Raw genomic sequence first — 17386 nt, 5'->3', positions numbered from 1 at the left:
CTGAAAGAAGGGGGAAGTCGGTAGCCCTGCTCTGTCTGATGGCAACAAAATGTGCCAGCCAGCACCTCTGAAGCTTACTAATTGGCATGTTAAATCTCCTTTCTTAATCCATACATAAACCAGGATCTTAAACCTACAACTTATTCTATCAACAATGTTCTATTTTTTTGGTATCAAGTACTTCCAGTAAAAGTGTTCTAGTGTAAGGTCTATGGACTGTCTGAGTATGCGTTATCAAGATATTGTTTTTGGAAAGGGAGGAGCCGACCGCCAGGATGTACCAAAATGGCAAAAATCTCATAACTTAAAACAAGTTCAATGGTGTCAAGTGAGAAAATAAGTTGTTTTATAATTTGGTGAAGTGTCCCTATTTTGAAGAAGTTTCTTTCCCAGATCTGTAGTTGTAGAAGCATTCCACATTGCAAGACAGGGACATTAGAGAAAATATAAGACAAAGACCATTCATATTTTTACCAATCTTATAATTTATTTAAATATATTTCATTTTTTAGATATATGTATTTAACAGCCATTTAATGACCATTTCAATGCCAGTCACTTTAATTTATGGCAGATAGGTGGATTCCTCTCATGCTTTGCTTTACAGTATGTACATCATATTTCTCTTGTTTCATATGGCCTATAGGTTGTAAAGTGGAACTTTGTGACAACTCAAATAATATATAAATATAGACTTCACCACGCTATACCAAGATCCACAGGAAGGCTGTGACTTACAACCGCCACTTCCTTTTTTAACATGTCTTGCAAAGACGCAGAGAAATGTTCATGTAATTAATAATTTAATCACAGTTCTTTCTCAGTGTGAGCACAAGTGGGGTGAAACTATGCCGTGAGTGATGCCAGGACTCTGTGAGACCTGCAGTGCAGCAGAAATGACGGGCTCAACCCACAACACTCATACAGAGCAAACCAATCGTTGGCAGCGAGTCATATGAAAAAAACAGTACATTTGAATTTTGCTCTTTTCTTAGAGAAAATAAACAAAATTAAAATATGCAATCCCTTTTTTTTTTGTCTTAGCAACATCTTTATGGATGCCAGCAGGAAAATTGGCCTCATGTTTGTTTCTCTCAGCCACTTTTTTCTTGTTTTCTTGTTTCTTTCTCCACTTTTCAGCTTCACTATCTTTATCTTGGTCTGGTTTTGTTGGCTGGTTGCCTGCCTCATGGTGACAGCCAACCATCGAGCCCCAGCCAGAGCGGTGGGAGGCAGTAATCCATGCCTTAGCAGAGCAGGCCTCACTGAAGGACGATACTTTGCCTAATGTCAGTTGGGGCTGGTCGGAGTATTTTAGGCTTCCCTTTTGATGTCCTTTTCCCAAGTTGTTTTCTTGTGTAAAACTTTGGTTGCAACCTGCGATGAAGAGGAGGTAAAATTCAGCATAGTGACGACGAAAGCTTTTCAAAAAGAACTTCAATAAATCAAACTCGCTGTGCTGCTGCTAAGGACAAGACATACATATAGCCATTGTGAACATTTTGATATTTACACAGTGAACTTCAGCCGTTAATTGCACAGGATTCTGTCTGTAGGTAGTAATAGCACAACGTAAAAACACTAAAATTACAAATTAAAATCCTCCATTCTGAGTTTTACTTACACAAGAGTACAGACATATGCGCAAAAGAGTTAACATGTCAAAAGTGAAATTACTGATGATGTAGAATGGCCCCTTTTGGAGTAGTATATTATTGGATTATTATATGAAGAGATCAAAGTAACTTGTCACTATAACAACATTTCCCTTTGAAATATAGTGTAGTAGAGGGATACAATTTATAAATAAAATTGTAGGTACCAATGGCCCCTTTAAAGAAGAAACACTGAAATGTTTTAAACATCTCTTTAACCTTAACCAGCACACATCATTTTTTCAAATAAGATGTGGATACATTACAGTACCTTGTGTGTGCTACCCCTCTGTGCATTGTGGGCTGCCGGCCAGTCTGGTGAGAAGCCGCGCACATCTTTTGAAATCTGAGAAGAGAAGAACCGGAGAGACATTGCTTAGGAGTGGATATTGTTTTTCTCACAAAAAGTGTTTTTACATTGGCACGCCAAAGAGAGTCATTTCTCATCGTGAAAGGGGCTTACATGCAGGTATAGTGCAGTCTCTGGTGTGGTGGTAGAGTCTGTACACGTGCTTCCTGCACTTGGGACTGAAGTAAAGCGGACCTGGAAGGGAAGACAGCAAACTGTGAGAACATTTCCACCTCTGCAGCCACTAGAACTAACATCTGTTTTAAAGTCATAGTCCCACTATGGAAGGTTCACATTCAGTTTTTTTGTATTTTCTCAACCACCCTTCATCCATCCCATAACACTTTGTTTCTTTCAGAACATTCCTTCTCTAACTTTTGACACCCATGCACTACTGACAAATAAGTAGCCTTACCTGTCATATGTTTTAGGAATTTCTCCTTCTTTCTGAGATCTCTGGGGATTACGGCTGTGGAAAGAGAGAAGAGGGGAACAAAGTGTTAGCCGCCTTAATATAGCACATTATCACCTAAATTGATTTTCTCAGAGGGCATCTGGCATCACCTTGAGCAGGAATGCCTTTGACTGTACATTGTAACCTGGGTAAATGTTGATATCCAGTTAGACGTAAACAAAAACAAGAAAGCAGGAAATCATAAATGAAACAACAGGATGTTTTTTGTTTAAATTTGACAGGTTTTGAGATTTCTTCCTCCAACCAACTATCTGCATGGCTAGATATTACTTAGGTTAAAATGTTTTTGGTTGATTTGGGTGCAACAACCTTTTAACTTTATCCCGTGTTAGTTCTGTCAGTCTACGATGACTTGGCAATCCGAATATTAGACTTATCCCAGTAGGCTACATCCTTCATTACTGGCTACATCATCGTCTTGAGAGAGAACATATGGGTGCCGCCCCAAAGACAAACCGTCACTCACCGGCTGTCTGATCCCTTCTGTCTGTTTTCAAGTTGCGTAAATCCTTTGGTTCCACCGGAGAGCTCCTCAGCCTTGATATTAACGGGACTTCCGTTTTTGCGTTGTGGCGTCCCCGGCTCTCCACGTGTTTTACGATCTCTACCATCCGCATCAAGTCCTGCTGCGCGCTCCGGCCGGCTGCAGCCGACGCCGTGGCCGCCGACGGTGCGCTCACGCTGCAGTGGCCGGTCAGCGTGCATATCAGTAGCACCATTCGCATGGTGACGTGCTTACGCAGTCCCATCATAGCTCCCGTGGAGAGAGAGAGAGAGAGAGAGAGAAAGTGAACTCCTTCTTCAACGCTTCTGGGAAATAAAGTTGAAGATCTGTAAGAGAGATCGAGAATGGATGTCAAAGTGCTTCTCATGTCATTTAATGAGCCAGAAAGAAATTCACATTTGTTGAGCAGTTGTTAAGACTGGAAAAGCGCTATATAAATACAGCACATTTACATTTACATTTGCATTCATGTAACAAGTAAAAACACATCACATAGTCACTATAGTAGTAACTTTGTCCAACCACTTCCATGTTATTCGTTCTCTAAGCCAGCTTATATAACAATCCCGCATCGTATTGTATCCAGTTCTGCCTTTACATTCTTTAGAAATCGATGTAGATGCGATTCACTGGATGCTATTAGCCAAACTTGAATAGAAACAGTCTACCACTGCTACAGGTGTTTTGGCCTGTAGGCTATGTCTTGATGACTCTATTGTGGCGTTATTATTTATTTATTTATTTAGGAAATCGCAATGAGATCAAGATTTCCTCTTTGCAAAAGAGAGATAGGAACAAATTACAGCGTGGTCGTGAGAGCAGCAACACATATAACCATGATGCTTTTTGTTGACCAAATGAAGTAATTCGGGAAAGAAATGACTAATATAATAACACAAATGTAATTACCTTCAGGTCGATAAAGCCTTTTCCAATAATGTAGAATTACGTTGAGTTCAACAAGGATGGAAATGGAACGAACTGTGCGCAACTTTAGGTTCCTATCTGTGTCCAGTCCGAAATATGTCCCCGTGTAGCCTGGTCCTCTGTAGGAACAAAAAATAAGCTTCTGAAGTCATACAAGTATTCGCTGAACAGCTGTTGTCATCCTGTACACCGGCCGACTGGAGGGAGAGAGTGAGTGGACAAACAGCTGAAAGATCCGGTGTTTCAAGTCCCGTGTGCGTCCTTGCTCAAGTAGCGGGCCTGCTCACTTTTTATTCTGTCTCTCAGACGCGGTGACCTGTCCCTTGTGGGTTACCCCGCTTTGCCTGTGACAAAAATGAGACGGTATTGTCACTCCTGAAGCGTAAAGTCCACTTGAGTTGACTGACCATCACTTGAACGCCGTGTAAAGTTCTCTGCGCCCCCTCCTTTCCGTTACTCCATTTATCTGTGCGATACGCAGTTACAGGAAGCGTTTTCCCCAATAACACTTCCAATGAAATGTTAAATCAGCACAGTACACTGTGCAAATACTGGCATCTTAGTAGAAACGCGCCCATGTCCTTCTGATTCTCATAACTTCATTTAGAGCCACTGCGCACTTTACATCCATCATGGGAGTTGAAACCCAATTACGCACCGTTTAAGGATAATTCTTTGAAAATGATTTACGCACGGGTTTCAGAAGTTATTGTTCTTTAGTTTCTGGTTCAAACAACCGAACACACACAGCGTAATTGAGTTTGAGCCTACAGACGTTTTCTCCTCAGATTAGTACAGCTTTCTTTAAGTCTGGGCGTGCAATTGCCCCCCCCCCCCCCCCCCCCCCAAATCTGTCTGACCCGTGAGACATGAGTAGCCTAGTTTACTCTATAATAAAAACACATCAGCATGTTTCAGAACTATGAAAATAAAGTTAATGCAGCTCCACAAGTCAAAAGGAGGTGCACATCATTTCTTTTTTCAAAATGTCTAAACTTGCGTGCTGTCTTTACGGGAAGTGTAACCTTTCACCAAGACCTGAGGTTTTTTTCACTGCTTTTGTTGTTAACATTGGTGCTGAAAGGACAGCGCGCACTGTCTCCAAATTTCTTCTCTGAAAAGGCAATGCTCTGTATTTTCTCCGAAGAAACGTAGTGCCTTCCGGGATAATGTCAGCCAGGTTGTCTTTGTCGGAACACTATGCTGATGAAATGTATCGACTAAAACAATGACGGAAAATATTGATGTTTGGTTTGCCCGGTGATTCACAAAAGGATGATTTATCATGTTTTTTTTGTAGATCAGAGAGACTAGGTCCAACTTTTTGTATTGAGATATCCACTAACATTGATCAGGTGTGTGGTTTGAAAAAGGGTCATTCCATAGACTTGTTTGGCACTTGTTTTTTTGCTGCATTTTGATGAGCAGAAACCAGTGCAATAATTAACAAAGTTGATATGACTGGTCAGTTTAGGGAGCAAGTAGGTGCAGTGGTCAGAGAGGATACATCCACCAGACAATCCTGGTTCTTACCACTAAACACATTGTAATGTGACATTTTTTTAAATGTGTAATATCCTTTTAAATAAATGCACATTTAGAAGTATATCTGACATCTACGACTTTAAAATAGGATTTTTTTCATTGAAAAAGAGACATTCTATGTTGTTTTATTGCTGAATCTAAAGAGAAAGTATTCTTTCATTCATCAAACAAATAGAATATAAATAAATATTTCTTGAATTCACTGAAATATTCTGCAATGAAAGCCAGATGTTTCAGCAGGGGGCGCCATTCTGCAGTCACTGCACATTTAAATCCTCAAAATGTTCATAATTGTTTAAGTGTCATGCTTTATGTGATATTAACAAAGACTTAGCCAGCATTTTGGATGGATTTCTACACTTGAAATCAATACATGTAGATGAAAGTGTCATCACTGTGCAAAATAAACCAACATTCTCAATTCCCACCACAACAAGAAATGAAAGAACAAAAACAACAAATTATAAGTTTAACTGGTCAATAAAGATAAAGGAAGATTGATGTTTTCATTATCGTGACTATTCTTGTGAAGGTTCTGGCAAGCTGGGGAGTTGAGACAGAAGAATTTCTATTCAAACATGTTCAGTCGGTTGTCCTCACCTTTGACTGGTGCTTTAATTGTCTTGGAGATCAGTATTTCTCGTGTACTGGATGAAAAGTGTGACAATGTGAAGACAACAGCGGAAATCATAAACAGGCGTGTAACCTAGTTCATTCTCATGCAGCTGCAGCCAATCAGCGTTTGTGTTATTGGCGCAAAGCTTTATTCGGATTGTTCCACAGACAAAAATCTGATTTTATTCTTTATTTATGGGGAAGTGCAAGTTTAGCGATACTCTGCTTGAGTTTAGGTCTTGGTTAAAGACAGTTTCTAACAACATATTTGAAGCCTACTGCTTCTTATGCAAGAAAGCAATTGAAATGGGAACATTGGGTGTAGGGCATATATATGTCATACATAATGGTCTTAAGGTCTTAAAAAGTCTTAAATTTGACTTGGTGAAATCTGCAGAAACCCTGCTTAAACTTCCGTACAGGTGTTTTCAATTATGTTGCCTGATCAGTCATATTTTATGCCATGAGCATGTGCAGACGATGCTTGATTGATGTCGCCCAGAGGGATGGGTCATAGGCAATATCTTGAACAACAAACAGAATAAAATAAAATAGGCCAAGTCAAGAGGTTCTGAACACATTTTTCATGCACCTGCCAACATGTTAGTTTAAAAGAAATTGGCTTGATCCTCAGTGCTGCCTTTCACTTGGACCATTTCACCCTGCAAACATGCAATTTAAACAAAATAATTTTCAACAAACTTATCCGTGTTATGATCTTGTTGTTGTCAAAAATGAAAAATTAGTTCATTGCAAAATTGCAATCAAGAAAGAACGTTGGTACAGCACAGCCAACAATAAATGTGTTTCTCATCTGGTGCTGGATGGAAGAGAATGTGCTTATGACAGGACAAATTGCCAGAAACGGCAGCATAAGTCTTGCAAGTTTTCATTTCAGTTCTTAAATTAAATCTCTACTAACAAATTGTTGCTAACGCGTAAGCTAAAAGATAACACAGCAATACATTAGAATTCATTTGGCTCCTTTTAGTTCTGTTTCCTTTTAAGTCTGTATTCCTGAGAAAACTATCAGGCTCTCTAACCCATAAATATGCTGCTGTGTTAGCTAGCCACTTACTGTGTCTGTCTGCTGTCTGCTGGATAGTTAATCACTGGGTGTATTCAGCTTTTAAGCTAAAAACAGCAGCCAGTAACGACATCAACGAGCTAATTGTGTCTAAAACGCTCTTTGCTCCATAGTAACAATTCTCTGTGGGTTTGTCACACCTTTCATATTACACATGGTCATTTGGTTATTGTAAAATATTTAGCATAGCTGCTTAATATTTTACATGTTACAAAAGGTGTGTGGCTTCAAAACCACTAATAAAACAGGAATGATCAGTCCATGCAGAAACTATTATAAAATATCTTGTGGAAGTTATTTTGTTTTATGTAATTGCACTCTAATAGGAATTCAAAACCACACACTCCTTCTCCTCTTGTTATTGGAAAAAATCCACAAATATAAAGTAAACATTTTTTTGTCCATGTAAGATACACATATTTGTTATTAGCAGTTGGAGGCAGTGGAGTGAGGGTGAAAATAGTGTTCTTGAACAATTTGTGCTTTCAGATAAATCCGCCTCTTTGCTTCTTTAGTATGGTTGACAGATGATAGTGACTGGCTTGTGGTCAGCACAACTCCTTACTTGCTGCAACTAAAAAAACAAACATGCTCAGTGCTAATGGAAGCACAATTTAGGTCACGTCATGCAAAAAACGGTCTAATTTTAAGCAGCTCATTCAGTGAGTCTCACATACAGATGGAAACATGCAAATCATGTTAACACGCGAACATTCTTTATTCCACACAGCATAATTGATTATTATTTGTGTACTGTTCTTTCCTCTGCATCATAGTGGACTAGCTCACTCCTAAGGAATAACATCTAAACTGTCAGTGTAGTTGACCTCTAGCACAGGATCTCCACTAGTTGTTGAAGACCACTCTTTTGGTTGATTTTACATTTTTATTGTCTGACAAGGAGTGGGTACCTCATTATTGCTTAGTCAATTCGTATAACTAACTCTTGCTGTGAAGACAATATATTCAGTTTTGGGGTACCCCTCCACAGGAGGTATATTGAGTTATATTAGTGACAACAAAATTCTATGTTGTCTTCTCTAGGTCACAAATAAAATAAAAAGAGGAAAAATTAGTCCATACTTCACTGAACAATTTGACTTGTCAGAGCCGGAAAAGCACAGGTGTGGAAAAATAACATTAATGAATCCTTAGTGGTGGCTCATTAAGCTGCCACTAGTAAACTTAAATGGAGTGCAGCTGTTGTTAATGTGATTTTACACACTGTGCTATTGCAGGCCAATTATTTGTGAATGGAAAGCAAGACCTTCAGTCAAAACACTATGAAGTTTAGTGTAAGTTCATTCAAGAGGGTTTTTACGCTTCTCACTTTTTCTCCCCGTCTCTCTCTCTCTCTGTCTTCCAACATAATCAACTGACTCTGCACCTTCATTCCATAGCCATGTGGTATATAAATGGCCTCTATTCACCTTTTAATTCAACGTTGCAATGGGTCCAATTGCCAAAGACTCTGTCTTGATTAAAGTGCATTTAGATCAGCGGGAGAATAAAATACACAAACAAAATACATGCATTTGAAAATTGTTGTTCAAAGCACATATTCGATGACCGTGATGTTAGTTCATTTATCTAAGCCAATTTTATTAATATAACTTTACATTCCTACAGAAGTTACACTTCATTAGCAGGTTTAGATTATATAATTCACACACCCAACATTATCCCTATGAGCAACAGAGGCAAGGAAAAAATCCCCTTTAACTGTAAGAAACCTCATGCAGAACCCAACTGCTCTGGGTGGGTGGCCATCTGAATAGACAGGTTGGGTTAGCATTAGTGGAATGTGAGGAAAAACCTTTGAACATTCTCATTTCCAATTTGCTTGGTCAGGACCCCTTTGTGTCACTTTTTAATGCTCTGAGTATCCCCTTTTCCTCATTTTTCAGTGTGCAGGGTAAAACCACATTGTTGCCTGTCCACTACCCGTGGGCCCGTACCCTTGGATAATGGCAGCTGAAGTTGGAACTTCACTGAAGTTAGCCATTGTTTTCACTGTCTGATTAAAGGACACAATTTTACAATGATGAGTTAATGCAATTGTGCTCCACGCGCTCCAAACAGGCACTGCACTAGTGTTATTAAGGGAATTATCAAGTGATGGGAGTCATTTGGGTTTAGTCTCGGGTGTTATCCTAATGCCTCACTAGAATTCAGAGGTCGTTTTTTTGCATTACTTGTATGAATTAGTAATATAAAAGAGTTTGTTGAAGATGTCTTTACATCGGGTGCATATCTATCTATCTATCTATCTATCTATCTATCTATCTATCTATCTATCTATCTATCTATCTACAGTATCTCAGGGTTGTCTTAATGTGACACTTTCTGTTAGAACACAATGCCCTCCTCTTCGAACAGCGTGTGAGGCTTGAAAAAAAAGATAATTTTTATCATGTAACCATAATCACTACAGGTCTGTATCGAAGCACTCGTTCCTGGAAAAGCGGATATACAATTTGGATTATGTGAACATAAACAGTCATGCTCAAATATGTTGGTACCCTTACAGCTCATTGAAATAATGTTTCACTCCTCCTGAAAAGTTATGAAATTAATAGCTATTTTGTCATTGGATGGCTTTAGTATTTCATAGAATAAGGCAGAGAAGCTGTGGAAAGAGATTCATTATTGCTTATTCTCCAAAGATATTTTAAAAGGGCCTGGACAAATGTTATGTTTCAAACAAATAACTTTCTCCCATTCGTATTGCACATTTCTCCAATTTTGTAATCATCCTATTTTGTAAAGCCTATTTAAATAGAAAAAAGTAGTCACTGTTCTATTAGGCATTGTGTGCACAACACTAAACATGGACCAGAGTAAGCAAGAGAGAGTTGTCTGACGAGATCAGAAAGGAAATAACAGACAAGCATGGTAAAGGGAAAGGCTACAAGGCCTCTCAAAGCAGCTTGATGTTCCTCTGACAACAGTTGCAAATATTAAGAAATTAAAGGTTGATAGAACTGTAGCCAGCCTTTCTGGGTGCGGCCGCAAGATGAAAATTGACCCCAGATTGAACCAAAGGATAGTGCAAATGGCAAAACAGAACCAAGGATAACTGCCAAAGAGATCATTTAAACTCCAGTGTCAAGGTAGCTCAGTTTCTGATCGCACCATCAATCACTTAAAGCAACACTAGAGAAATTCTAGCTTTAAATAATGTTTCCAAATTTTTTTTCGGAGTGTTATGGTAGCACAGAAGGACTCAAATGCACGGCTAAAAAAATAACAGGATTTATTAGGGAAACAATAATTAGGGAATGGGAAGATGGACGCTAGGGGCAGGAAAGCAGAGGACTGGAGGTTGGAGTGGGAATCTTGGGACGTGAGAATATCTGGAGACCAGGAGCTGAGGGGGAGACATGGGAGGTGGAACCCGGGAGAACCGGGAGCATGAGCCGAGGAGAAGACATGGACACGAGGAGCGGAGAAGGAGGCTGATGGAAGCGGTGTGCCATGGGAGGAAGACCGAGGGTTGAAGTCAGCTGACCGGAAGTAAGGAAGACAGGATGGAACTGCAGGGAAGAAAACAGAGAGGTGAGTATATGGAACACGAGGAGAGGAAACTTGTAAGATTTACGCTGACGAGGTTCACCAGTGTGACTGGAGCAACAATCAGGTGAAGAGTGGATGAAGTGCCGGGGGTAGATATGCAGTGGGAGATGGTTGAGGACAGGCAGGTGTGGGCAGCGGGAGTCGTTGATGATTGATGACAAGCAGGTGTGCGTGGTCAGCCGGCTTCAACATGAAAGAGGGAGAAACCAAACAAAACAGGGAACAGGGCAGACCCAGAGAAAATGCAGAAAAATAGTAAACAAAACAAAAACTCACAGCCAGCTGGACCCCAACCATAACATGGAGCTTAATCAAATCACTGGGCAGATACACAAACACTTTTTTCACGGGCGTTGGTAATCATTGCCGTGGCGTAACTTTTGATTATCACGTTACATTTACAGTATTGGCGTTACACAGCATCACCCTCATATTTTAATTGGGGTCCTGACTGCTGGCTCTTCTGGTAAACTCTGGTAAACTGTAGTTTACTGTGTATCACAATGCCTGTAATCTGTTTGTCTAGCATTAATGAACTCCTTGCTGTGCAGTGGTTGATGATATGGAGGTCAGATTATGTGCTGTGCTTGGTTTGCCTGGACACTAAAGCTGCCTTGTGCATGACATTATATCAGTCAATCAATTTAGAAGTAGTCCTATAGCACAGCTGTGATGATAAGGGTTCAGCTAAGCACAACCATATGTGAACACTATTGGCCTTGTTACGGGGGTGCGCTCTCCAAACTGCGATCCTAGTTTGTGAACCGTTTGTGAGAATGATAATGATAGGAGACCACAATCATCTGTCATCCTGGCAGGCAGCTGTTAGTATGTTTTCTAACTCTCAGAAGAAGGTTGCGTGAATACACTAACGCTAGTCATTCACAATATCTCTCCCGGTTTTGAATGCATATATTCTGAAATATCAAGTAAATTCATTGAGTCAAGTGGTCAATACAGGCCCAGACAGACCTTAAGTTGCAAAGTAATATGGTAATTACACCAACCAAGTTGTACTCCTGGTATAGTATGCTGTGTGAGTAAAGGTATGGATTTCATGTTCTCTCAGCCAAAACAAACACATTAAGAAGAAGAAAATAATCCCTGCCTGAGCCAGTTCTGTCGACTGCCTGTATCTTTTGATCATGAATATTTCTGTTTTGTTGGTGCATGTCTATGCATAATAACTACTAATGTGTGATTCTGATTATTGTCCCACTATGTGCCTGTGTGGGATCCTTGGGCTGAACCTGCAAACATGATTGGGATCCTGTCGATGGCCAACACTGAGAGAGAACATATGTCTGCAGCACGCTATTAATGCAAATGGACGATTACTGTTGCGCCCTGTATTTGGCAAACTTTGAAGTGCCTCCCACATCCGTATGAAATGTAAAGATGCAAGTCGGTGAGGGTGTTATGAGTGAAAGCTGTGTTGGATAGTTTGTTGGTTTAGTAGCGGAATCTCGCAAAACAAATGAGACAACACTGTGGAATTTGTTTGTTTAGGCGGAATGCTCCAGTGTCTCCCAATTTCCGGGACGGCAGATTTACCATGTTTACTTATTCAAGAGAGTTGAAGAGATGACAGAAGGACAAGAAGACTGTGCTGAGGCAATACCCAGTACTTGAGAAGGGAAATGTATACCAATGAGAACATCTTCACAGTAGTCCCTGATCTCAGCACTTAAATCATACAGTGTCTCTTCTTTGGTATTCAAACATGATTACTCATGACTCATCGCCTGATGATCCAACTTCTCCTGAGAGTCAAGATAGTGAATTGGCCTTTTATAATCTGCCACAGAAAAGTGTTAGAAAATACTAACGACCTGTTCTTTGATTTGATGAGGATCAATAGAGGCTAAAGTATCAATGTAGAAGCATGATTAAAATGAAATGACAAAGACAATAAAGCACAAAAACAAAACAACACTGCAGCTGACAGTGGTCTGAACAGTATGGTTCCTCTTCAGAGACATATTGAACAGCCCTGAATCATTGAAAGTTTCAGAATTATATACCCTGCACCATGGGGCGGTTCCTTTTCACCTGGTGTATTTAAACCCATTCTCAATTTTCCGGCGTTGCCACGGCGACTTCTAGGACATGTCTTATTGGCTTCTTCGCTGTCCAATGAGGAAGGACGTGGCTCTAAACTCTGCCCCTTTGAGGTCGTTTTTGGTCACAGATCAAAAGGTTGTATCATGTAAATGAGACATTCCTCAAAAATAGGTTGGGTTGGTAGTAAGCAGTGGAATGCTAATTAGGCTAGATCAATATTGAATCAAACTGGCTGCATAGTAAACATAAAAAGAAATACGTTGTTTTTAAAACATTGTTTAACTTTTTATAACTCAACAAAAGCTATATTGTATCCAGCATTCACGTATCCAGCATCCAACTCACACTGTATGTTTGATGGAGCTCATCTGAGATGTTCTTCTCCTCTTGGAGCAATTGATACTAACACACTTTTCCTGCAGGGCCAAGATCACTCAACATCACTGACATGGGATCTAAAAGCTTGAGAGAGAAAAAACGACCAAGGGAAGGATAAGGAGAGAGAGAGAAAGGAGGTTGCGTCAGCTCAGTGTTTGTAAATGTTTGAGAGAGTGAGAGCTTTGTAAATGGAATTTCCCCTGGGAGAATAAATGGTATGGTTTGTATTTGTATTACTTTGGAAAGTGTGCTTTCTTGTGCCAGCATAGTACATCTATATGTCAAGCATGGAAAATGTGAGAGACGAGACATGCAGGAACAGTTTTAATAAGAAACCTAACTGAATTTCCCTCCGAGGAATACATTTAGAATTTGATTTGGTATTAGATCAGATATATTAATTAATTCCTAGAAGACAAAAGTGTATTCTCTAGAAAAGACCTCACCATTGCTGTACGGAAAATGCACTCAGGATGCATGGATCAGTTACTTTAGCTGCGGACATTGTCTGGAGCCAGTTCCTCAGAAAAACTGTAGTACTTATACCATAATGTATTACTGCACGTTTCCCAGATGACATTTAGTACTCCACACATACACAAATGTTTTATTAAAATCCAATCAAGAAAGCTAATCCACAACTTTGTTCTCTGATGATAAGAGGCTAGTAATAGTGCTTATCTGAATATGGAGAAATTACTGAAGAAATTCAGACACAGTGCAGACATTATTTAGCGGATCAATTTGATGTCATAATACTCCGACAGAATATAGTTGGGCCTCTATGGTCCTCATGGAGGGATTACAAGAGGAAGTTATTTGTAGAGAGCCACGTCCAGAAGGATTTTTTATTTAAGCATGCGTGGTCACCCTACTTACATTTGACGGGTGTCTTAACTATTTTTAGACTATATATTTGCCTATGTTTGTATTATGTTTAATTCGTTTGGTTAAAGGTACGAGGTTAAATACAAGGCCCCACTTTAATGGAAGTGAAAAAGGGACTTGACACTGAAATGTGCATCAAACAGTCGTTAACGTTGAACCGGAGTTTAGCCATGTCAGTACATGCACAATGCAAGTTAGAAAGAATTGATGTGCCTCCCAAAATTTATTTATAAATAAAAAAAAAATTTAATTAGGTTGATTGACCTTAATTGAACTGATTTACTTATGCCAGTTTTTTTGTGGCACTTCTGCTTCTGCATCTTTAACGGTTTGCAGGAATGATGTCACATTCATTTGTTCAGCCCTTTTTCCTGATAGGTAACTGATCCTTTTGATCTGACAGTTTGTTCTTGGAGGTGTGGTGTACCAGTCACACTGTTAGTACACTAAGTATATTATCTGTTTACGGTATGGGACACGGTCAGGGTGGGCTGTATTCCCGTTACATCTTTATCCCCTGATGGCAGAGCCGAAAAACCTGACCTCACGCATGAAACAGGATATTGTCTGTGACGTACTGCATACTCAAGGACTGCAGTATGTACAAATAAAGACAGATTAACACACTCAGTCAAGACAAAAAAAGTTGCACCTATATGCAACATATTTTTCTCAAACGAATGATATATATATATATATACACATATATCAGTTTCAGAGTTTTCCAGGCTAAAACTGACTCCCTTTAAAATGGCCAGAGAAAAATAAATAAAGAAATGGCCTATGTAGCCCTAGAAATTTAAAGAGAGACCATAAAACAACAAATGGGAGAAGGAAAAATGCAAAGCATTGACAGCAAACAAAATAAGGGGAAAGGGAAAAGCAGACAGATGGTTAAACGGCATTGTGTTCAAATTGTGTTTGATTTTAGAAGCCAAATAAATCTGTCTAGAGACTCATGACAGCACTGGAAAGAAAAGACCATTGCTGAGGGTTGGGCTTTGGAGATTATCTCGTGCTGGTCCATACCTGTCTACCTAATTTGAACTGGATCAGTTCCAACTGGAGGCCTGGGCTGGATATTGGACTTCCTGACAAATAGATCTCAGGGAGTGAGAGTAAATGGCCATCCCTCTGACTTGGCTCTCTTATCAACAGGCTCACCGCAGGGGTGTGTTCTTTCCCCCCTCCTTCATATTCTGTACACCAATGATTGTTGCTCTGTGACAGAAAATCAATACTTTGTGAAGTCATTGTCAGCTTACCGAACAACGAAGAAACTTCTCACGGCCAGGTCATCGACCACTTTGTGACATGGTGTCAAGATGCCTTCCTTGAACAGAATGCCACAAAGACTAAAGATGTGTATTGACTTTAGGCATAAATTGCCATAAGTAGAAGTTGTTAAAGAGTACAAGTATTTAGGATCCATTACTGATGAAAAGTTGTGTTTTGAGCCAAATACTAGTTTGCTTTGCAAGAAGGGGGAGCAGCGCCTTTATTCCCTTAGAAAACTGGCCAAGTTTAATGTGGACAAGACCCTGTTGTCCCTTTTCTATAGGTCCTTTGTTATGTCAGTTGGCACCTTTTCCTTAATCTGTTTGTATCGGTCCATTACTATAAAACAAGGAAAACCTCCCTCTCCAGGTTAATTAAGGTGAGCAGCTGCATCGCGGATTCTAAGCAGAAAAGTCTCGAGGAACTTTATTGGAAGCAGATGCTAAAAAGGGTTAAACCTATCCTGTCAGATAGTTCTCCTCCCTTACAGGCTGAATATCCGATGTTGCCATCTGGATCACGCTTTAAATTCCCAGAACTCAGAACAGATATAAGCTCTCCTTTTGTACCTACAGCCATTCTACTTTTTAATACTTTTTATACCAGAGAACCACAGATAATTTATTGATTTACAATTTATTGAACTGTTTACTGGATTTTATTGTTTTTAACTGCCTACAAATTAGGCAATCTCTGTATTGTGTATATTATTGTGTGATTTGTACTATATAATCTGCTGCACAACTAATTGCCCCGCTGGGGGACATTTAAAGTAACTTGAACTTGAACCTAATCAATCCGTATTTTACAATTCTCTCCTGTTGTTCTCTTATTTAAATATTTTCTTCAAGTTTTTAGTGCAAATGTTTTAGTTGTTAGCTGTAGCGTAAACTTGTTCTCTATCGTATCGAGACTTTCTCTCCACCGTTACACATTCCATATGTACTTGGATGACGGTATGTGGATATGTCTTTAAGACACACAGGCTTGCCTGGCCACGCCCTATAAAACACCATGGCTAAAACAGATGACTATAAGAGTCTGGGTTGGATGGTTAGTTAGTTAGAAATGTTAACCTACCCCAACCAAACTTTGATTTCTATTTATATGGCTTTTTTCAGTTGAGTGTGCTTAGGTTTTGGTAGAGAAAGAGTGATGGGGGTTGATTCACAACATTATAGCATCAAATTATGTAAAAGAGCAAAGAAAGAGTGAAAGACAAACACACATTACCAGCCACACACTCAAATTCAGTTGTCAAAGTTGGTGCAAGTTTGCACATACTATTCAGTTTTATTATAATGTTCAAATGTCTTTTACTGCTGTGAAGGGGTGGATTGTAACATTTCACTTCTTGTGTTTGAGACTAAACCATGTATTTTATTTGTTTTTATGAGATAACAGCTACACTATTTATTACCAGACATATATACTTATTTTGTATCATATTTTGAATGCACTGAAGAGCTCTGAGATACATACAGAAATGTCAAAGATGTTACAACCATCCCTGGTCTCCCCTACTGTAAAAAGCACTGTAACATTTAATTTCTCAACTGAGTTCAATGAGTCAAAGCTGCTTACACAGGATTTATGATCTATGTGAAGTTGAAAAAAAAGGTTTTGTCTCAATTACAATCTTAGTAGTCAGGCTATAATCGCTGCTTGATGCTCAAAAGAATGTGTATCAGTGTGAACAGATGGATTGGAATATGTACTGTAACTAATTTGACAGCAAGTTTATACTTTTTTGAATCCAGTTTCTTTGTCACTGTGCTAATAAATTATTTCAATTACTTTGACTCATGCTTATGGTATCTCATCTTTTTCTAAATTCGTAATCATGCAATTTGTGTCTTGCTACTGGCTTTTGTTTTATTTTGTAGGTTCTTCTCATGTGCCATGTCTTGTTTTACTTCCTGCCTTGTGTGTTTTCCCTCCTTTGTGATTAAGAGTCCCTCAATACCAACTGTCTTTCCTTGTGTTCTGTTGTTTCAGTGCTGGATTGTCTGAATTTGTTCCTGGCTCTCAGTTTACGTCACTT

At 39.3% G+C, this 17386-nt stretch overlaps 1 protein-coding gene across 1 annotated transcript; it reads right to left on the bottom strand.

The window, feature by feature from the left end:
- Positions 1-1047: 1047 nt before the first annotated feature.
- On the bottom strand, positions 1048-3297 carry alkal2b (ALK and LTK ligand 2b). The gene is made up of 5 exons (XM_034900636.1): positions 2946-3297; positions 2420-2473; positions 2119-2199; positions 1927-2001; positions 1048-1377 (listed from the first exon to the last, which is right to left on the bottom strand). Exons 1-4 carry the CDS (start codon positions 3229-3231, stop codon positions 1937-1939), a joined length of 486 nt encoding a protein of 161 aa, XP_034756527.1. The 5' UTR covers positions 3232-3297; the 3' UTR covers positions 1048-1377; positions 1927-1936.
- Between the last annotated feature and the right edge of the window lie 14089 nt (positions 3298-17386).

This window comes from Etheostoma cragini, chromosome 18 (assembly GCF_013103735.1).
Source record: "Etheostoma cragini isolate CJK2018 chromosome 18, CSU_Ecrag_1.0, whole genome shotgun sequence".
NCBI classification, from domain to species: Eukaryota; Metazoa; Chordata; class Actinopteri; order Perciformes; family Percidae; genus Etheostoma; species Etheostoma cragini.
The sequence above is the reverse complement of the archived record's forward strand: the minus strand, read 5'-3'. Positions and strand labels throughout refer to the sequence as shown.

Bases quoted from the DNA above. Each gene is read 5' to 3' on its own strand.
- alkal2b (XM_034900636.1), bottom strand. From the start codon at position 3,231: ATGATGGGACTGCGTAAGCACGTCACCATGCGAATGGTGCTACTGATA. The intron at 2,474-2,945 runs GTGAGTGACGGT...CTCTTTCCACAG, and splicing joins CAGAAGGGATCAGACAGCCG to CCGTAATCCCCAGAGATCTC. The intron at 2,200-2,419 runs GTAAGGCTACTT...CTTCCCTTCCAG, and splicing joins ATTCCTAAAACATATGACAG to GTCCGCTTTACTTCAGTCCC.